This window comes from Neolamprologus multifasciatus, chromosome 4, assembly GCF_963576455.1.
Source record: "Neolamprologus multifasciatus chromosome 4, fNeoMul1.2, whole genome shotgun sequence".
Classification (NCBI taxonomy): Eukaryota; Metazoa; Chordata; class Actinopteri; order Cichliformes; family Cichlidae; genus Neolamprologus; species Neolamprologus multifasciatus.
The window spans coordinates 11,118,183-11,139,576 of NC_140442.1; the positions used below are offsets into that span (position 1 = coordinate 11,118,183).

General features: G+C 39.5%; 5 protein-coding genes across 5 annotated transcripts in view; 2 read left to right on the forward strand and 3 right to left on the reverse strand.

Annotated features, from left to right (window-relative positions):
* Positions 1-69: 69 nt before the first annotated feature.
* On the reverse strand, positions 70-4,183 carry eif3g (eukaryotic translation initiation factor 3, subunit G). Its single transcript, XM_085157601.1, has 10 exons — positions 4,069-4,183; positions 3,941-3,987; positions 3,295-3,383; positions 2,113-2,172; positions 1,911-2,015; positions 1,601-1,796; positions 1,378-1,488; positions 681-817; positions 259-365; positions 70-173 (listed from the first exon to the last, which is right to left on the reverse strand). Exons 1-10 carry the CDS (start codon positions 4,089-4,091, stop codon positions 158-160), a joined length of 891 nt encoding a protein of 296 aa, XP_085013727.1. The 5' UTR covers positions 4,092-4,183; the 3' UTR covers positions 70-157.
* Positions 4,184-4,302: 119 nt separating this feature from the next.
* Positions 4,303-7,202, reverse strand: p2ry11 (purinergic receptor P2Y11). The gene is made up of 2 exons (XM_085157600.1): positions 6,888-7,202; positions 4,303-6,689 (listed from the first exon to the last, which is right to left on the reverse strand). The coding sequence occupies exon 2, from the start codon at positions 6,643-6,645 to the stop codon at positions 5,728-5,730; it is 918 nt and encodes a 305-aa protein (XP_085013726.1). The 5' UTR covers positions 6,646-6,689; positions 6,888-7,202; the 3' UTR covers positions 4,303-5,727.
* A 408-nt stretch (positions 7,203-7,610) lies between these two features.
* On the reverse strand, positions 7,611-11,925 carry ppan (peter pan homolog). The gene is made up of 12 exons (XM_085157599.1): positions 11,704-11,925; positions 11,253-11,423; positions 11,044-11,145; positions 10,720-10,770; positions 10,346-10,516; positions 10,051-10,127; positions 9,610-9,717; positions 9,360-9,483; positions 9,199-9,277; positions 8,870-8,999; positions 8,619-8,776; positions 7,611-8,542 (listed from the first exon to the last, which is right to left on the reverse strand). Exons 1-12 carry the CDS (start codon positions 11,716-11,718, stop codon positions 8,154-8,156), a joined length of 1,575 nt encoding a protein of 524 aa, XP_085013725.1. The 5' UTR covers positions 11,719-11,925; the 3' UTR covers positions 7,611-8,153.
* A 1,794-nt stretch (positions 11,926-13,719) lies between these two features.
* On the forward strand, positions 13,720-18,712 carry angptl6 (angiopoietin-like 6). Its single transcript, XM_085157114.1, has 7 exons — positions 13,720-14,051; positions 14,566-15,045; positions 15,128-15,265; positions 15,371-15,578; positions 16,889-17,082; positions 17,990-18,260; positions 18,353-18,712. The coding sequence occupies exons 2-7, from the start codon at positions 14,581-14,583 to the stop codon at positions 18,535-18,537; spliced, it is 1,461 nt and encodes a 486-aa protein (XP_085013240.1). The 5' UTR covers positions 13,720-14,051; positions 14,566-14,580; the 3' UTR covers positions 18,538-18,712.
* LOC146519864 (hemicentin-1) overlaps positions 18,710-21,394 on the forward strand; it is a 40,013-nt gene continuing 37,328 nt past the window's right edge. Inside the window, exons 1-2 of the mRNA XM_085157562.1 lie at positions 18,710-19,624; positions 21,065-21,340. Coding sequence (XP_085013688.1) covers positions 19,573-19,624; positions 21,065-21,340 — 328 coding nt within the window. The 5' untranslated portion in view covers positions 18,710-19,572. The remainder of the gene's footprint in view (positions 19,625-21,064; positions 21,341-21,394) is intronic.

Sequence of the window (21,394 nt, forward strand, 5' to 3'; positions counted from 1 at the left end):
TAAAGGTTTAAATCAGGATAAAAGCCTAGACAGAAAATGCATTAAAGAAAAGAAATAATGACAAAGACATTTACAACTACTCTCTTTATTACGGTAACAGCCATATTTTACCATGACAATAAAATATGGAATCTTCCTGGGATTTACACTGAATTCCTCAGTTGTTTGACGGTCTGCAAAGAGAGTGAAATTTAGTCAGCAACAAGATTATACAACATTATGACAAGTACATTGACAAAACTGACAGACTGAACTCACTTGGCCCATTCAACATTGAGAATAAGATGATCATATCCAAATCCTGACACTCCTGCAATGGCTCTTGCTGCATCCTCTCGACGGTGGAAACTGATAAAGGCAAATCCCTGTTGGAAATAAGATGAGATTACTGAACCATGCTCAGATTCAGTTCAATGTCAACAGTTTAAAAAAGGAGAAGAAAACACACCCAAACTCAGCAGCTGATACTTAAAAAAATAATACAAAAACGACAATAACCAAACGACAACCACTCAATTTTCACTTTCACTGGAACACTTGACGGACAACATGTTTGTGTATTTTCTTAACAGAAAACTAAACACTGTAGTCAATTTACCAGCTACACCGTCTTGGAAAGAGGTTTGTTAAGAAATTGTTGCTGACACTTTATTAAATCAAATGCTCGCTTTATAACTGACCTTCGACTGTCCCGTGTTCTTGTCCTTGGCCAAATAGATCCTTGAGATTGAGCCAAATGGTCTGAAGAGCTCCTGCAGGTCTGTCTCACGGGTGTCCTCAGACAGGTTGGTGACACGAATGGTAGCATTGTCATCAGCTGTCAAAAACAAACAGTGTTTCGATTGAACAATACTTGAGGCTGTGCAGGCATTATCAACCATAATACCACTACCATTACACCATCCACTGGTTTCTAAAGATCTGTTTTGAAGCCCTGAAGTTTAGCATTTCCACTGGATGAAATTAGGGAGGCTGGGTGTGACTGTAACACTGCAAGCTCAGTGTAATGTCTTTTGACTGACAACTCATTAGCCATTGAGCATGCAATTTCATCTTCCTTTTGAAACATAGCATTACCAAGACTTGCAAAAAAGTAAAAAAAATAAATAAAAAAATTCAGTATGACTCAAAATAAGTGAGAGCCCATAAACTAAGGAAGCCTTTCCCTCTAAACTTCTATAGGACTGGAAGTCTTTTTGAAACCCCGCATTTCTATCGCCATCTGGTGGCAACACAATAGAAAGCCACCAGATGGCTGCGTTGTTGCACTGGCTTCATTTTTCTGACCTGGAAGTTACATCCATGTTTTATAATGCCTATGGCAATTTCTCAAAGAATAACGGGTGTGTATAGTATAAGCAGACAATGTGCACCGACCTCTGCGGTTAGGCTGCATGGACTCCCCTCTTCTGGTGCCTCCATCCCTCAGGCTCGGAGGAACATACTTCCCGGTCTTGCTCTGTGCAGGCTGCGCAGGCTCTGGCTCCGCTGGTGAAAGGAAAAGCATGCAACATTAGTCATAATAACTTTAGGAACACCAAACTGCAACAGAACATCTGACAGCAAAAATTTGACTATATGAATGGTGTGTTCATGATACCTGAACCAGCAGGCTTCTCCTTGTCTCCAGTAGAAAGCCCGAGCTGTTCAGCCAGCTCCTTCTGCATTGGGCCCAGGGTGTCCTTGTACGGACAGCGTGTAGTCCAGTGATCACCTTTGCAAATACGACAAGACACGATCTTCTGTCCTTTCAGTTTGTTCATCGGATCTTCATCCTGGTCTTGGGCATTTAAATCCTATAAAAATGAAAAAGATGTATCAAGTAAAGATGCAAAGCTACACCATAGTTAACTTTTTTTTTTATTAGAACAGTAAACAAAAGCAGCAACACAAAAAAGCAAGACTCTCACCTCTTTGCTGGAGATGAAAGTCATGAAGACATCATCACTGACGGTAGTGGTGGCAACATTAGGACCTGGTGCATCATACTCGGAGTTACCAAATTTCTTCCAGTTCTGAAATGAGTGCAGGATAATGTTTGACACAGAGTTTACTATTTTGTTCATGGATAAAGTTGAAAAAGGTTTACTTTTATTTAAGTTAAAGACAGACCTTTCTTCTGGCAACAGCTTTTGAGGCTTTCCTTGTCTCAATCTTAAAGGTTCGCACAATCTAGAGGACAAACAAACAAAATCAACAACAAATAAATCAATATTAATATTAATTAATAATATTACAAACAAGTTTCTTTGTATACAGCAAGTGCAAATATTTATGAAGGTTATGTTAAAAGGACTGGTTCTCATTTAGCAGTCATCTACTCTATTCAGGCTTTATGCAACATGTCTCATTCACCAATTAACACAAGCATTTTTTTCTACCTTGCTTTCTATCTAACATTAACACTTCAAGGAAAGCATCAGGTTCAGTGTCTTGCCCAAGTATAGTTTGGCATGCAGACTGGAGCAGCAATGAACTGAACAACCAACCTTCCAGTTAGTAGATGACCTGCTTTACCGCAGCCACCCTGAACTAATGCGCCTCTAATAAAATGTATGCAAACCTTGAAAAAATGCAGTCTTACTCAAAGCTTTCAGATGAAACTATGACCTCTAGAGGACATCTGGTATCAATAAAATAAATATTAAAAACCAGACTACATCTGTAGCTTTGCTGTATAACATGTCAATTGAAAAGTTTGTAAATTTAGAATCTAGTAGATGGAAAACAAGAATGGGTTTTACTCTGTATCTGTATGTTTTAAATGTGCCTGCAATTTCTTTTTAACATATATTACTCATAGCTTATGAAGTTCTAATGCTCAAAATAAATTGTACGACCCATCATGTGCCACAGGGTTTCAGAGGTGGAGCCCAGGGTTGACCATAGACACCACAGACTAAGCCTGATAACCTTACACAATCGACGATAAACCTTATCACACTCAGTTACAGAACTGCAGTTATATCAGTAACAACCGTTTTTCCTGCACTTTTTTGTGCAGCCATTTTTTCATGCTCCTCCAGAGACCTGTTTCAGACTGCAATTACTACATGGAAGACACCCATGCTTAGCAACGGATCATTGAGTGGGAGAAAAAACTACTTGTCCTACAGCACTACAGACAGTATCTATATCTCCTTAACAAAAGTAATGCAATCACAATCATCCATTCTTAAAACTCTATTGGTCTACAAATGCAATGATAGGTGCATTTTTAACCATTTAAATATAATCAAGATAAGACTTTGTATAATGAGTCTTATAAAAACGACATAATAAACGTTTTATTACCTTGTACTTCTTTCCATCATCATCTATTTTATATTCCGTGACAGTTTTAATATTTCCTTTGATGGTCTCCTTGGGGGATGGCAGTGTGCCTGTGAAGAAAACATTCAGTTTAGTCCTTGAAACTGCTAGAAAAACGATTGTTTTTCACGCCTCGTTTCTAAAGAGCTTCGTTTCCCTCGTTTTCAATCAAACTCTCAATGTAGGCAGCATCAACGCTCATATTTTGATCAAATATCCAGTTCTGAATTGGATTTCACACTCGGGTGTTCTTATTTGCGATAAGACACTTTTAATTACCTGTGGAGTTGAAATCCTACTTCTAACACAGCTGTGTTGCTAGCGTAGCCTGCTAGCTGCACTCATGTTAGTACTGAGAGACCCTGCTTACGTCACTGTTACAGGCCTCAGCATATATCGGTAACTCTTTTCATCAATAAATCGTCCATCCATGTCAGTCACACGAATATATCACTCCAGCTTTTGCATAATTAGACAACCCAAATGTCTCAGGTAAACACATTTTTAGCTCTACGTTTACGCCTAACAACCACGTGGAAGTGGAAACCGCCTAGCCGGCCTCCTCCTTGAGTCACTGGACTACAGCAGATGTGTTAGCATTAGCTAAAGCTGATAATAGGCTCTTTACCTTCATCTCCTTCCTCCTCAACTTGATCAGCCCAGCTGGGCTTGGAGCTGAAAGACAGATGCGAAAATTGAAAGTTATTTTGAGCTCAATATGGACTTCACGGTATGAAATGAAACAAACAAACTTACTCGTCGTATTCAATCGACGGCATCCTCACTGCTAGCTTCACTTTAGGACCGGAGCAGTATGAGTCGAGCGGCGTCGCTACTGTACGCACTTCCTACCACTTCACAATAAAAGTATAGTGTAATCCCTTTTTTTTGGCTTCAAAATAAGAGTGCAGAACTCATTGTCTAAAACCAAACCAAATTAAACATCGGGGTTGATAATAATCTGGAAAACTTTACGCAATGTAAAATTAAGTTTTTAACAGAAAGCAATATCTGAGATCTTAGGGGTTTAAAAACAAACAAACAAAGACACGAACATGCAATTTACATAAACATGAAATTTAATTTAAAAAGTTTTTTTAAGAGCAACAATAACAACGATTTTTATTTTTCAATTCGACCAACTACATTTTTAAAGGGGCCTCTACTACACAAAACTAGATTAGTGAAAATTAAATAATATTTTGGATTCTTTCAAACCTTCCTCACATGTTTGATAGTGGAAAAGAAGCACATTCAAGAGCAAATTTTGGGGCATTAGAAAACCTTTATTTCTAGCAGTATTTTGCAAAGCACTGTTGGTCTGCATTCAAGTCAAGGAACATAAGGTATTTCTGGAGATTGCACCTTTACAAATCCTTTGGACAGAGGTTGCACCACTGCAGCCTGTCTCACTCAAGTGGTAGATGTCTGTAGATGATGGTCGGTCAACTTTAGATGCTGGCATGTTGACTTGATTTAACATGTTGTCAATTGTAGTAAAGCATTGTTGGTTTCTTGTCCAATTGGGTGCAGTCTCTCCTGCAGACAACCGAACATTCTGAGATGCATAGGTCAAAGAAATGTTAGATCTGCTCAAGGGCCAGATGCATATCTCAGGTCCTGTGTCAGGACTGATGATTTGCCATACACAGCTTGATTTTTTCAGACCCATCACTTCTTCTTTTGTTCTGCACTTGTTCAGTTTCCTCAGATTTTTTGAAGGACACACTGCACTTGACTAATATCCCGTTAGGAATCATGTTGTTGATGCAAAAAATATTTTATTTATCTTTGGTAATTTTTATAGATTCAGCTAAAGTAATTTGAATAAGTTAAAATATTTTTCTGACAAGCTGCTAGCAACAAAAATGAAAAGGTACATTTAAAAATTAGTTCTTTGCTATGTTGTTGTTGTTATTTGTAGACACAATTCGGGTTCATCCTTTGCGATAGAGGACTTTTTTTAATGCTTGAATGATTTATATGTCAGTATAAAATGGTTAAACAAACAAACACACAAACAAAATGCTTTTCAGGTGATGTGATCAGATGCAAGGACTGGACTGAAAATTTGTGAAAAAACACGAAGACCTGTATGAAGAAACCATAGAGAACTATTGCTCAGGAGCACTTAAAAATATAAGAAAGGCTGGCTCCTTGCAAACAAAATGTAAAGAAATAACTGCTTCAATTTTTATTGCTGAACTAGGCCAACAGGAAATTAACCAAAAGAAACATAATGAAAGTGTTTTAGATGCACAACAAAGGAAGAAGTCTTTAATACAGAAACTGTTTGAAAAGTCATAATAGAGACTATTAACACTTTGAAATAAAATAGCTACAAGAAAGCCAAGCAAGTGCTATATGCAGTGCATTGCATGTGTACACAAAAACCACAGCAAGAGCAACAGCTCATCACCCCCCGATGTTGTCTTCTGAGCTTTTTCCACAACACGCTACTCTCATACTGTCAAACACAGCCATGTAAAGGACCGGATGGATACACATGTTCACAGTTGCCAGTCCCTTTGACACTTGGTACATATCATAGATCCAACAGACAGCGTTGTCCGGATGCAACAATCTTAGATACAAGTGATAAATCTGAAAGAAATGATAAGGCACGAAAGAAATGGCATACAGCACAAGCACTGATGCGACTAACAGGGCGACTTTGCGTTTCTCAAGAGGGGTTATGTTGACATTCTTCCAAACTACCCAAATCACCACACAGTAAGAAGTGAAAGTAACCAGGAAGGGAACCAGACACCCAAACATAGAGAGGAAAAATTTGTAAACGTAGTGAGGGTGTTCAGTCTCGTTGCAGAAGGACACGCACTGAATTTTGTTATTAGACCCATCTGAGCAAACCGATGCAAATTTCAACACCGGACTGGAAATGACTCCAACGATGACCCATATGATTATACTGGTGACCTTGGCGTGGCCAGGCGTTATATAAGAGCGGGTGAAAAATGGACAAGCGAGGGCCACGCATCGATTAACGCTTATCGCCATGATGAAGAAGATGCTCACATATAAGTTGCATGTGAAAAGAAACTTTTCCAGCTTGCACACAGCGTTGCCGAACATCCAGTGCTTGTCCTTTGAGTAGTAGACGATCAACAACGGCAGGGTGAGGACGTACAGCAGGTCGCTGATGGCCAAGTTGCATGACAGAACAACACCGGTGTGCCAGTTTCTTCTCTCTTTGACGACCAGCAGCCACAGGGCGAACAGATTTCCAGCCAGAGCCACGACAAACTCAACTCCATACACCACAGGCAGGGCGCCTGTTTGAAACTTCTCACATTTAGAGAAGTTAGACAGCATGCTTTTAATTTGCTTTTAGGTACACTGTTAGAACTGTCCAAGCCCTGCAAATTAAAGCATATTAATGCATTCAATTTCATTATCTAATAAAACAACAATTATTCTGGCACAAATTTATATTTTTGTAGAAAAGGAAGTTATTGAAGCTATTTATAGAAACTGCTTTTCACTATCTAAAAGTTTAAAAGTGTTACAGCTAAAACAGAGATTATATTTAGTAATGAATTGTTTTTTTCTCTTACCGAAAGGGTGACGAATAGTGCGTTATGACTTGAAAGTTAATTCCTGCGCAATAGGTAGGAAAAATATGAAACGCTTCTCAAGCACCATTCTTATCTCTGTCAGTGATAGAAGTGAGCGAGAAGCGGAACGCACGCATGAGCATAGAAGCAACTTCCTCATACCCTTTGTCTTTATTTCACAACTAGAAGAAGGAAAAGCATGACACCAACGTCAAGCATCTGTAATAGTTAGTCACAGAACAGATTAGGTATGTTGTAGCAAAGCTTCCATCCATATTTGTTTTGTTTTTTAAATCTTTCCCTTCATCTGCCATTAGTCTAATTTTGGGAGGATCGTTTATACATATATATATATATATACATTATAACAAATGTAATCTATTCCATATCACATAGGGTAAAAACAAAAAGTCAATTGCTGACCAGGAATTTTAAAAAACTAGCCAACATCGTCCTTTTGTGGTGCTGGGCCAACATGCACTGCAGGAGCTGCTTTGCTTATTATTGTTTGGGTGTGATTGGCAATATACTACTTCCCTTTTTCTTATTCTCAATGCAACTCTGAATTTCACATCAATATTTGTAGGTGTCAAATGTTCAGAAGTGTACATGAAAGCTTAGAAAATGTGTCATAGCAGATATTAAATATAGTAAAAAGGACTATTAAAGGTCAAGTTCATTTTATGATCCTTAAACACTTGAATCTTCATTTATCATACTTAACCATCTTTTTCTCAGATACCTTATTTTCAGAAAGATCAACATATTTTGCTTTCAAGAACATGTCAAAAACAATAGGTGACATTTGAACTTTTCTTTAAGTCTTAATATTTCATTTTAAACTGGTATCAAAAGGTGCTCATGTAATGCAGTTATTTTTCATTTAGCTTCCCCTCATCTGTAACAGTGTTTCCATGACATCATGCTTGGACAGCAACTCAGGAAGAGATACTAATAGTTGCTGGCTGCTTTCTTCCAACTTTGTAACTCTTTGCAGTTACTTAAAGTTTAGTAAAACAAAAGATCGATTAAAAAGAGACAAACTGGGAGTCAATTTATTTACAGAAAAAATACAGTTTGAAATTCTACGATCTTTGCATGACAGAAAGAGGTCTGTTTTCTGGTGACAAATATAAATGCTAACAGGAAACTCTCACAGGCATCACTTGCAGATAAAGCATTCACCAGTTAAATAACAACTTTTCCACGTTTCCTGTTGGAAACAGAAAATTTCTCCAAGTCCAGTTTAAAGGGAAGTACTGAAGGTCAGCCTTTTCCCTTCCTCTGTTTGAAGCCTTGCTTTCTTCCTCCTGCACTCTTATTAAAGCCCATCTTGCCTTTCTGACTTTTAGACTTGAATGGTCTGTCCCCATTTCTCTTCTTTTTCCCACCAAATCTATCCTGCTCTCCAGCTCTCTTTGCTCCAAAAGCCTTTCCTGTGGGCTTCATTTTCTTCCCAAATGATTTTTCCCCATCCCTGGATTTCTTCCATCCTTCTTTCTGTTGTTTTTTCCCTGTTTGGTTTCTATGCTGTCCTCCTGGTGATTTGGAACCTCTGTCTTTTAAAGATTGACCAGGGGACAACTTCCTCTTCTTGGCAGGTCCATGAGATTTTTCTGAACTCCTCCTCTTCTTCTTTCCACTCGGAAACATGCCTACATGGAAAACATCTGTTAATACTTAAAAAGACCCCAGTGAACTAAGAGTGTTAAGTAAATTAGCTACAGTCACCTTCTTCTGGCTCCTCTCCTACGGCCTGTCTGTAGTACTCTGCCTCGTCATCAGACTCAGCATCAGCTTCCTGACCGTCCTGAGCCCCTGGATCCTCCACCTCACTGTCCTCTTCAGCTTCGGCACGTTTCTTCTTAATGCCTTCCAGGCTCTTTTTCCTGTGAAAAAGAAGTGGAGACACCGTTTGTCATAAACCGCATCAAAAATTGGATACAAAAAAAAAAGGTCAAAACATTTGAAAGCCAAATTACCGGTGCTCTTCTTTTTTCTCTGTCTTCTGAGCGATGTTCTGCTCCTGCTTTTTCCGGCGTTCCTCCTTCTCTTTTATCTTTGCCTCCTTCCTCTTCAGGATCTCCTGGATTTCTTCTTCCGTCTTGGAGACTACAAGGATTGTACAAATAATTCCTGGTTAAGAACAGTTTTTGCCAGCTTCCAAATGATAAATAAAATTATGCAAGTTCAGGGTGTATCAGTAAGCGTTTACTTTTTTTAGAGAGAAATCATAGAATTCATACTGTTTTTTTCATCATGTACACCCCTGTATATGCTAAAGAATAAATTAGGAAAAGGCTGCGCTTACTCATGGAGTGATATATGATGTTCCCCTCGCCCATCCCTTCTTGAATCTTCATTAACCGCAGAGTCATGCGAGGACCAATCTGAGAACAGCACAATGCAATTTTCAGCACCACTCAAACACTATTCAGGAAAAAAAAAAGTCAACTTTGTGTGAGTACGCACTTCGGTCAAGCGGACGGCACTCTGCTGGGACGCCATGTTGCCTCTTCCAGAGTAGACCTGTGGGAGTTCGGTAACGTTGTGCTCCTCGTCTTGCTCAGCTTCACTTTCTGAGAGGTTTGCCCCCCTGAGAATGGTTACAAAGAACATTTCATTAGACAAAACTCCAGCTCACCAACTCGACAATGGCTACAAATCCGAGCCCCTTTTTATCCTTGAGGCTACAGCAATTGTACCTGCAAAAGAACCTTACTTCATCAGCAGCTCACTGATATCCTCAAACTTGTTCATATTGGGGAACCTCTCCTGCATCAGCTTCTTGACTCCACGGCTCAATCCCACAGGGACAACCTTCAGGCTGCTGCAGGGTGGGAACAACATATTGGTCAATTTCAATGTGTAATCAGTAAACAGAGTAAAAAAACAAAAACAAACGTTTTTATCCTGTGGGGGCTCATCAGTGCGTTTACTTTGGACATAGATCACTGAACAGTCAAGTCAAGGTCTGTCATCATCTGAGCCCAAATTTCACAGGATTGTTGTTGAATGTAGGTTTAAGTAACTGGAACTAGTTTCATGTACATTCCTTAACAGCGCGTCATCTGTGATGTGTGTGCAGATGTATAGATTCAAAAGCGTCGTGACCTGATGTTTACAAGCAACTTAAAATAAAGAATAGCCAATTTTTACTTACTAATGTCGGAATTCAATTTCCTCTGACTCGGAATTGTAGCTTAACAGGACACACCTCTTGATGGTGTTGAGGCTTACCTAAAACGCAAAAAACAGAACGAAACATTTGTCTTCAGTGGAAGTCAGGGTTAGGCAATCACAAAGCTGAATGGATCAACAGAGAGATCAGAAAGCGTTTACTTTTGATAAATCTTCACATAAACTCAGAAGACTATACTTTCATCATATCAATGAGGTTTTAAACCTCGAGTCGCCCAAGGAAAAAATACTGCAGTAGCTTTAGTGGTAAAACGCACCTTGTGCACATTTATGGAAGGAAACATGTTTTGGAACATGGTGGCCATAAGTTTGATATGCATGCCATCTTGTCCAAAGTTATTGAGGATGAGCAGCGGATGATACTTGAACTGCTCCTCGTGCATCCTGTGCTTCTTCAGAGATGAAATAACATCTTTGATAAGACAGTACTGAAAAAACAAAACAAAACAAAAAACAACTTTGTAAAAGTAAGTAATAGAACGATCAAGAAAGAAATCGCAACTTTGGTAGTTTGGGCACATCAGTGCGTTTACTTCGAAAAACATCATTTATTAATCACATTTTAAAATGTCATGAACCCATGACTCATTTGATTTAGTTTTACATTGTATGCACAGTTTCAATTATTTACCTTGGAGACCTGGAAATGAAGCATGGGACCTTTGGGAAGACGAGCAACTCTCTGTAAGAAGAATGTTTGATTTGATTAACAGAGGCACAGATTTGACATACAGTTGCAAATGCATTTGTTTACAGTCTAATATAAGGATTCTCAACTTGATGTGACAGGAAGCCAGGTGCTTGCTAATATAAACAATATAAAATGTAAAAATTAAAAAAGGTTTATCTAATATTTCGATATTTTCAAGTGACTTAACTACTTTAGCTCTGACACCAAGCACATTTAGAGGTAAATTATAGGCCTCAGTCAATCAATACTCTAAGGTCATCTTACCATGTTGATACTGGTGGGTGTTTTGCTGAAGATGTTGAAATGCGTCACTCCCAGTGGTCCTGCTATCGCAACAAAGTCTTTGAGCACATTCTTCTTCCTAACCTGTTTTTTTTTTTGGTAAAAAAGTAAAACGATTTCACGCACAGTCTGCAGAAATAAAATATGAATAAATCAATACAATAGTTGCCTAAAGAACTCAAAGAAGGGACCTTGAGAGAGACTGCGGTGTAGGGCTCCATGACTTTCCGGATATCGATGATGAGTTGACCCACGTTTTTTCCAACCTGGCCCCGGTGAAACACCAAAGTGTGGGGCACAGCCGAGTAAGTCTCCTCGGCCTCATGGTTGGCCTGTAATCGGTCTTTCTTCTGATTCCGGGTCTGTTGAGCGCGATAAACACATATTAGTAAAGGGATCAATTTCTGACTGTTACTGGTTTCACGTTTAGCTTTAAGTTTGGTGAAAAGAAGGCTAACGTGAAAGGGTCTCGCGACACAACTAGCTTTACAAACTACACACATTTTCATACTCATCGCTAAATACAGCTCGCCAACAGGGTTTCCATTTAATAAAAGTAACAGTTTGGTTTTTCGCAAACTAACAATGATTAAATAGCCTCTTTTCACATCGGCTAATCTTTTAGCACAGGCCGGTACTTACCTTTGATTTCCCCATAATTCAGCTCGAAACAGAGCGCAAGAATGTAATGGGAACAAAAACACACTCACAAAAACTATCGCTATACTATACTTAAGCTACCAAGAACGATCAAGCTCATTTTTTGACGATATTAACCAACAGCTAGTCCAAACTGAAGTTAACGTGACGCCACCCACATGGCTCTACTCTGCTTTTCTAGTGTGTGTCACAGGCTAATAAGTCCGTATTTCTCGTGTCTTCGATGGTTCCTAGCCGGTGTACGCTACTTTGTTTTTTCCAATTGCAGTTCATCATAGTAACCGCTGGATGGCCGTAGACAGCTGAGACGGCTGCATCTCTTTGAAAGATGGTAATCGACCCCCTCCCTTTCTATGAATTTTGGAATAATAATAAAAGAAAAATAAAGTACACAAGTAACATATTCTAATTAAGATCACTTCAATACACATCTCCAAAAGTTGATTCTGTTCATCTGGACGTAGCGTTTTGTGGGAGAAGCGTTTCGTCACTCATCCAAGTGACTTCTTCAGTCTTAGCTGACTGCAGATTTTCCCAAACCACTGAAGTGTGCTGGTTTCAGTCATTATGCAAATGTACTGTTTATAAGATTTGGGGAAACCTGCAGTCAGCTGAGACTGAAGAAGTCACTTGGATGAGTGACGAAACACAAAACGCTACGTCCAGATGAACAGAATCAACTTTTGGAGATTTACTTTCCTGGATGATTGAGAATGCATCAAGACGAAATTCACTCTATAAACAAGAACACAGTATTATGGGAAAATCTTGAGCCACTCCTCATTTCTTTTTGCAATTTGCAAGGCCTCAAACGCAAACACACACACACACACACACACACACACACACACACACACACACACACACACACACACACACACACACACACACACACACACACACACAAAGAAAACAGCTGTATTCATTATATTCATTCTATAGGCAAACATTGGCTTATTTGAGGTTCAACAGTTTAATTATACAATTTTTGATAGGAAACCAATAAATGTAGCATCGTGACGTTAATGAGAGCGTAAAGTCTTTGTCTCTCTGACCTAAGAAAAAAAATGTTTATTTGTTTTGGCAGTATACAGAAAACCAAAATGAAAAAAAAAGTGTGATCAGAGCTTGGGTGTGACCCAGTGCAATACTGTAAGCTGATCTGAAAGCAGAAATAGAGACAGCTTTTTAGGTGTGGTTTCTGTTCACACTTTGACCTCAGCACTGTGTGACTGTGACTATCTTTACTGTTTGTCAGTATTGCTGATTTTCCCATAAAGCTGATGCAGTTGCAAAGAACTATCTCAGAGCCACTGCTGTCATGTAAAAGGCAACTCAGACCATCACAACTTATTATTATTATTATAACAAAGTGCATAATCTGCTGCAATTAACCCACTAGACTGAGTGATGCTGGAGGACCAATATATATATATATTTAAAAAAGAAAAAAGAAAAAAAGAGCTGATGAGTGTGAAGCTTTACTTTTCACAGAATGTGATGGAACCCAGAATTTCCCGAACAAGCACCTGCAGCAGTATAAAGAGCTGTAATGGCATTTAAAGCAGCAGACCAATCCACTTTTAATTTGAGAGTCACCGTCTTGGCGACAAAACAGACTCACTGAATAAGCATGGTTACATACAGTATGCAACCTTTACATACACTTTTTTGAAGCGCCACTGCAGCCACAAAGAAGGCTGAAGTACAGGTGCAGCCTTTATTCTAGTCTTTGTGGCATAAAGAGCCAACAGTCTTTTCCTAGACTGGTATCATTACTATCACTTCACTACATTCCCAGCAATGTCTGTTTGTTGAAGTCACACTAGAGAATATGAGTCCCAATTTAAGGCCCTAATGCTGCAGTGGTTTTTTTTATGCTTTCATAAAATTAGGCCACAGAAAACAAGCCAAATGCGCATCAGAAAAAAGAGGCAATGTATTTCAAAAATAATCATGCCACACTGATAAGGTGCTACAGCAGGATAGAGTTGACAACAGGGTCGTGAGATAATAACAGAGGGAGGAGACACCCTAGATTCCTGCACCCAGCTAAACAACCAGTTCTGGGAGGCAGGAGTTTGTAATTAGTTGTCTGCCCGAGACAAACTCTAGAGACAAAGCAGCAGTTGTGTAGTTATCAGTCTTTTTGTTTTCTGCCATCAGCTTTAGTTCAACATTTTATTAAGATCATTAACAGCTTTTGATTTAGAGGAAGATCTTTTTTTTAATATCACTGTTTATGTCTTAACATTTGATGTCTAATTTTCTGCGTTTTTGTCCTGGGAGCTGCAACAAAAACACCAAAAACTGTCTAACCAGCTGGCACAGTAAGTTATGCATGGTCACAGTGTTTAATTATATCTTCTTCCAGGTACACTTGAATACATTGCACTGTTTATGGCTACATTAATCTTCACATAGTTAAATCATTATGGTGCATGTTTGTTATCATCTTATTCTTACCCACAGCAACTGAGAAAGCTACATAACACAATGTGATGGGTCTCATGTTGTTGTTTTGTGGAAAAGCTGTACATCTGTGTTGGTCTGTTTGCCTTGGTTACGGTGTTGACCATGGCTGTTGTATCTGGGTGTGGAGCTTACTGTACTGTTGACCCTGAGATGGAGAAGTGTTGATTCTGACTGGTTTGTGTTGACCTTTGTCCCTTCTGTGTTGACCTGCTAAACTCAAGGAAATGCGCGTACTCTGTCTTTGTAAGGAAACATCTGGTGAAAAGTCAAGATTTACCAGATACTATTTTACTAACATGCAAAGTGTATGTCTGTGCATTAAAGTGCTAATTACCTGATGAGAAACTATTTCTTTTTGTGTGTCCTCAGGATTGTTACAGATTCATGGAGAAGGCACTGACAGTAGTTCTGCCTCTTTTTCTTACACTTTGTGTGAACATGCCAGAAGTTGGCGGACAGAAGGACGGAGCCCAGGTTGACAACAAAGGTTCATCACGTTCTTCAGAAACAAAAACAGGCCGGTGCTCTTACACCTTCATAGTGCCTCAGCAGAAATTGACTGGGGCGCTGTGTCTGAACACGCAGCCTGCTCCTACCAACCATTCAGAAGTGTCAGCCTTATGGGCAGAGCTCAAACGACAGCAGGAACTACTAGAGAAGCTAAGAAGCCAACTGGAGCAGGAAGGGGCCCTTGCCATTGAAGTAAGGGCCTTGCGCAAAGAGAGCAGCAGTATGAATTCTCGCATCAGCCAGCTCTATGCTCAGCTGCTACATGAAGTTATAAACAAGAAAGATCAGGCCTTGGAGCAGCAAAAGGTGGAGAACCTTCTGCTAAATGCGACAGCACAGGTGAGTCTAGAGAAGCGGAACTAGATGTTATACTCATCATTGTCAAATGTATCCTTATGCTGTGAATGGTTGGACATCTCAGGCAATGCAGGTGTCCAGGGATTACAGGGAGCTGGAGAAGAAATATGAAGCCCTCACCTCTATGATGAGTTCACACAACCAGTTTATTGCCCGTTTGGAGAAGAAGTGCCAGTGCAGGGACTCTGCCCAGTCCCCTCAGGTAGGGGCAAAAAACCCAAATCTTACATCTGCCTCTTTATACAAGATTTATAAAAAAAGGACTCAGAATATTTTTTTGGATTGTTTTTTTTTTTTGTCTGAACAGGTTGTTACTGAACCACCCAAAAGCCAGTCAAATGTGCATCTGAATTACAGTTCTGAAACCAACCAAATGACCAATGATGTTCAACGGGACCAAAGTGCTCTCCCATTAGAGCAAGCTCAAACAGGGGGAAGTCCTTTCCATCCCCCCACTACAACCAGCAGTCCTACAGACCCTTCCTTCGTCAGCTTTCCTGTCACAAAAACTCCAGGTAGGTCAATATGCAAGGTTGTTTCCAAAAATGTTTGAATGCTGTGTTAGGTGTATATAAAACCTGGAGTAATTCTTCACTTAAACACAATATTAAACATGAATTCTACTGAATATAGTTCAAAGAAAACACATCAAATGTGGGAAAAATGTTTATGATGGCACAGGGTTATGTTTACCCCACATTACATCTCTCCTTGAGTTAACAACGCCGTATTTGGGAATTGATGAGACCAACTGCTGTAGGTCTAAAAAAAGTTTTCCCAGCATTAATTGTGCCTCCACAGATATGCAAGTCACCCATGCTATGACAGAAAGTGGTCTTTTAACCATGCACTGATAACAAACCAGATGGTCCCTCTCTTCTTCTGTGTCGAGGGTGCAACACCCATATCAAACACAATTTCTGTTTTCACTGAAATTAGCTAGGCCCAGAAAGGAAGTGAACCTTCCTGCGTGTCATGCAGTAGTGAATGTGTGTGTGTGTGACTGTATCAATGAAGCTTGATGGTTGAGCACTCTGTCATCGTAGAAAGCACTTACTTTATGCATCTTGACAAATCTTTCTGTTGTTTTATTTACATTTTGAACAATATCTCTGCTTCTTCAAAGATGGAGTTGAAAACATGGTTTATAGTAGCCCCTGATTAGAGTTATTTGGTGTTTATATATATGTCTATCTCCTGTCAGATTTATTTAACTGCTTAGATAAGCACCAGTGGCTGTTGGAGTCAGTGACCTGCTATTATCTGTCCACCCTGGGATCCTCAGCTTCTGAAAACAGCAGCTCTTGTCACAGCACAGTTTTTGAACTTTTTATAACACTTCCCTTTTGAACTTGCAATTACAAACCAGAGAATATGAGCTGCAGAACCCAAAAGGATGAAACATCTGTGTGACTCAACACTTCCTCCAATGTGTAACGAGAAAGAGAGAGAGAGTTCAAGTCATGACAGACCATTAGGGCTTATCACTTGGTGTAGGAGTCTCTCTTCTTTGTATACATTGTTGTTTGTGCACATTCCTATGTCTATCTTACTAGGATGGCATGAGACACTGAACATGTGCTGGAAGAGAAATAATAAGATCTGTGATTTTCCTGATGTCCAAACTGAATTTCAAAACCTTCTATTAGAAGCTTCCTGTTGTGTTTTACAGTGTCCTATATTTTTTTAAAGCCATAAAAGACCTTTAAAGATATCATCCATGTTTGTACTTAATACTAAAAAATGTTATATGTTGTAATATTACATCATTATATTTGCATGTTGCTTTTATTAGTCACCTTGCTTGTATTTTCCCTTCACTCAGGGCCATGGCGGGACTGTCAGCATGTGTTGGAATCAGGTGAAACTACCAGTGGGATCTATTTGCTCCAGCCGCAGAGTTCCAACCGACTCCTGCAGGCCTGGTGTGAACAGAGTCAAGCTCAGGGAGGGTGGACGGTCATCCAGAGGAGACAAGATGGGTCAATCAACTTCTTTAGAGACTGGGAACAGTATAAGGTATAAGTCTGAAACTAGCAATTTAATTTAACACAATCAAGTATTTCATCGAGAACCTAAGAGTGTTACAAATACAAATTTACTTCCATTTAAAAATCACTTAAAACCTATGTTGTTTTTTAAAAAATGCACATAAAGAATATCATCAAATTAAAATCAGTAACAGCTGCAAAACTTTAAAGCCAAAATGAAAAACTCTAGATAAAATGTCTGGGATCATTTTGAAATAAATGAAGTCTCACTGTCTCTCAGGCCTAAAAGAGAAGAACTTTGCATCTTTACATTCGTCTAATAAAATTAGTAAGTAAATACCAGCTTTATAATAAGTGAGTGAGAAGTGATGTTAACTAAACAAATGAAACTCAAACTCTTCCGAATTGGATGCAACAGAAATGAAACATGACAAAGGCTATGCTCATTTTACTTATCCATCCATCTTCTTGCGCTTATCCAATTCAGGGTTGCGGGGGAGCTGGAGCCTATCTCAGATGTCATAGGATGAGAGACAGACAACCATTCACACACATTCACATCTATGGGCAATTTTAAATCAGTTAACCTAACCTCACTGACTGCATGTCTTTGGACTCTGGGTGGAAGCTGGAGTTCCCAGAGAACATGCAAACTCCCCAGATTGAACCCAGGGCTGTCTTGATTGTGAAGCAACAGTGCAACGCTAATTAGTATTACTAAGGAGAAAGGGCTTGATATTATCAATAGATAAAAAGTAATAAGTGAAAACATACCAGAAACTTGATTAAAACAGATCCTGGAGGTGTGCACGTATGCTCTTAAGAGCTAATAAATCTACTAGACATTGCTTACTCTGGAGATCTGCTGTCTAAATGTTGCCATGATGAATTTGTGCAACTTAGAGTGATTAAACCTGGTTAATCATGTTTTACAGCAAGGCTTTGGGAACCTAGATGGAGAGTACTGGCTTGGTCTGGAAAACCTGTACTGGTTGTCCAAACAGGCTCAGTATAAGTTGCGGGTGGCCCTGGAAGACTGGCGTGGCCGGCAGGTGTTTGCTGAGTATGACAGCTTCTATGTGGAACCAGAGAGCGACTGGTATCGACTGCGGTTGGGACTGTATCACGGCAATGCAGGGGACTCCCTCTCCTGGCACAGCAACAAGGCCTTTACAACTTTGGATCGAGACAAAGACAGCTATGGCGGTCTGCTCTTCCCCTGGTCCTACCTGATTGATATCTGTTGTATAGTGACATTTCCCTTTTAACATCTTCATTTTCTTCTGTTGTGTCATCAGGTAACTGTGCTCATTATCAGAAGGGAGGCTGGTGGTATCACATGTGTGCCCACTCCAATCTGAATGGTGTGTGGTATCGTGGTGGACACTATCGAAGCCGGTACCAGGATGGCGTTTACTGGGCAGAGTTTCATGGAGGATCGTACTCCCTTAAACGGGTTTCCATGATGATCAAACCCAAATAACAAGGTTATCTTATGGACATGTGCAAAGGAAAGACATGATGTGGATGATCTTCACATATGTGCAGAGAGAATAAAACAAACTCTATTTGTGACTCTACGTTTAATAAAAATGATATTTTAAAATTAACCTAGTCTGTGACATGTGCATGAACTATGAATAACCGGATGATGACTAATATTGTGGGCAGCATGGTGGCACGGTGGTTAGCACTGTTGCCGCACAGCAAGAAGGTCCTGAGTTCAATTCCACCATCAGGCCGGGGTCTTTCTGTGTGGAGTTTGCATGTTCTCCCCGTGTTTGCGTGGGTTCTCTCCGGGTACTCCGGCTTCCTCCCACCGTCCAAAGACATGCAGTTTGTGGGAATAGGTTAATTGGATAATCCAAATTGCCACTAGGTGTGAATGTGCGAGTGAATGTGAGTGCGAATGGTTGTCTGTCCCTGTGTGTTGGCCCTGCGACAGACTGGCGACCTGTCCAGGGTGTACCCCGCCTCTCGCCCTATGACAGCTGGGATAGGCTCCAGCGCCCCCCGCGACCCTGAAAAGGATAAGCGGAAGCGAATGGATGGATGGATGGATGACTAATATTGACTAACTTGAGAAATCTGCTGTCGGTCGTGGAATTTCCTAACAGAATTTGCATTGCACAATATTTCTTTTTAAAATCGCATAATTTTTCGCTCCCATTTGGACAAAAAACAGGGGAGAGAAACAAAAAAACACTTTGTGAAAGACTAGAGTAAAAAATTACATAAAATATGGGAGGAGGACAACCTATAAGCAACCGTTACTCCACAAAGGGCTGGCTGCAGATGTGGTTTTGTATTTTGGGCTTCACAGAGTTTCCTGTACACAAGGGCGTTAAATTTCCTCTCTAGTTTTTTTTTTCTGCCTGTGAAACTTTTAGTCGGTCATCATAAGTAGGATCTGCATCGAGCTGACGTTCATTTAACCCAGGTCCTGAAGCTGGATAATCTCTGGACGCTCCTGAAACACTGCTCCATTCACCGCATTCCTCCTGCATGCTGTCCAAGCATGCTGCCTGTCAGGATGCTGAGCATTCTCATCCTCCTCTTTTCACTGTGCAGTGAGTAATAATGATGCTCTGCAAGAACTCTGTGTGTATAGGAAAAACTATTTCATTGAATTGTTAGGAATAAAAATTAGGTTAACTTTTAGTGTCATGATGGTGTGATCAGTTGTGATACTGAAATGTTATTAGTCATGGTAACTGCAAAAGCTAAAACTAACTAATATGATCATGTTTCATGAAATACTCCCCTTTTAAGCTTTCATGACTCTATGTGTACTTGTGAAAAACATATTTATGTTTGGTTACATGGTTCAGTAGCTTTTAAAACAAACCTTAGCAGTAGTGACTTGTAGTAATTATTTTAGACTATCGTTTTGTTGTGTGTTGTGTTGACCATTGTACGGTTTGACGGTCAGGATTTACATAAAATTTGGACCCTGGCGCAGATTTTGAGAAGGTTTAAACAAACTGAAAACTAACTTTTATTTTGACCCAAGGCAGTAAATTCACAAGACTGACAGAAAACAGACTCCAACAAACCACACAGGTGGATAAACAGTAGAATAGGATGAATAACTGAGGGGAGACAAAGGCTATAAATACATATAAGGTCATTGGAACAATGGGAAACACTAGGGAAAGACACGCTAGCTAATCACAGGAGACAAGACAAGGGAAGTAAAACAAAACACCGTGAATGCCAGATGAGGGACTAACAAAATAAAACAGGAAGTAAGCGAATACGGGAACATCATGGGAACAGAAAAGCTGAGTTGACACAGAGAACAAAGGAATGTAGGGAAACAACCACTGGAATGAGCTAAAACTAGAATAGGATAATCTAAATGAGAAGAATAGAGAGCAAACTAATCAGAAAATATATGGTAATAATATAATAAACCAAACTAAATGTTAAACTAAAATGTTTAAGTAGAAAATCCAGAGTCATGCGTGGACGTCCACGCCTGAGAGGATGATCAATTAATAGTGCATTTCATTAATACAGCCTGGCTGCTACATACCCTCTGAAACCCTATAGGAGCAGTGAGGATGCACTTTGTTTTTCAACATTACTGCACAGAATCCTGTGGGAATTTTCATTTTCACAGGACTGCATTTATTTATAATGTTTGAGTTTATTAGAATAACTGTTTTTAAATAACAGACAGCATTTGAATACATTTATAAATAAAGACAAATCAGCTTTTTAGCAGCTTTAATCAGACAGAACCTGTTCTGTTCTGTCTTAATAACAACTACACAGCAACTGGTAGGCTCATTTGGTTCCCCATGTTGCTCTCTTTTTGGGTGTGTCTTTTTCTTGAATGTGCAGTTGGGCCCATAATTTGTTGAACAAAAACATAGTTTTGCCTCTGAACAGTCAAGATATGACAAAAATGCAGACTTTGAGCTTCAGTTCAAGGGGGTATACAGTCTATAGGGCTATAGAGCTAATAAAAGTCCACTAAAAACATTATTCTTGTCTATTCATAGATGCTGACAGCATATGCACAACAGAGTTCAAGACGGATCCACCTGAGATTATTGCAGAATATGGAAAAATTCCTGTAATTGTAAACTGTACCACCAGACTGGGCAATCATTACGGACTATACTGGAGAGTTGGGAATGAAAGCTCTGACATTGAAGATGAAGAAATGTTTATCTCCCACTTAGTGCCAGTGTCAGACTGGAATGTGACGGCCGAGTGCAAAATGAAGTTTAATGAGTCTTATGAATGCAGCAAGGAACTCAAAGTTATTTTGTTCAGTAAGTTTAATTTTAATTGAATGCAGTACAATGCTAAGAAAATAAATAAATGTT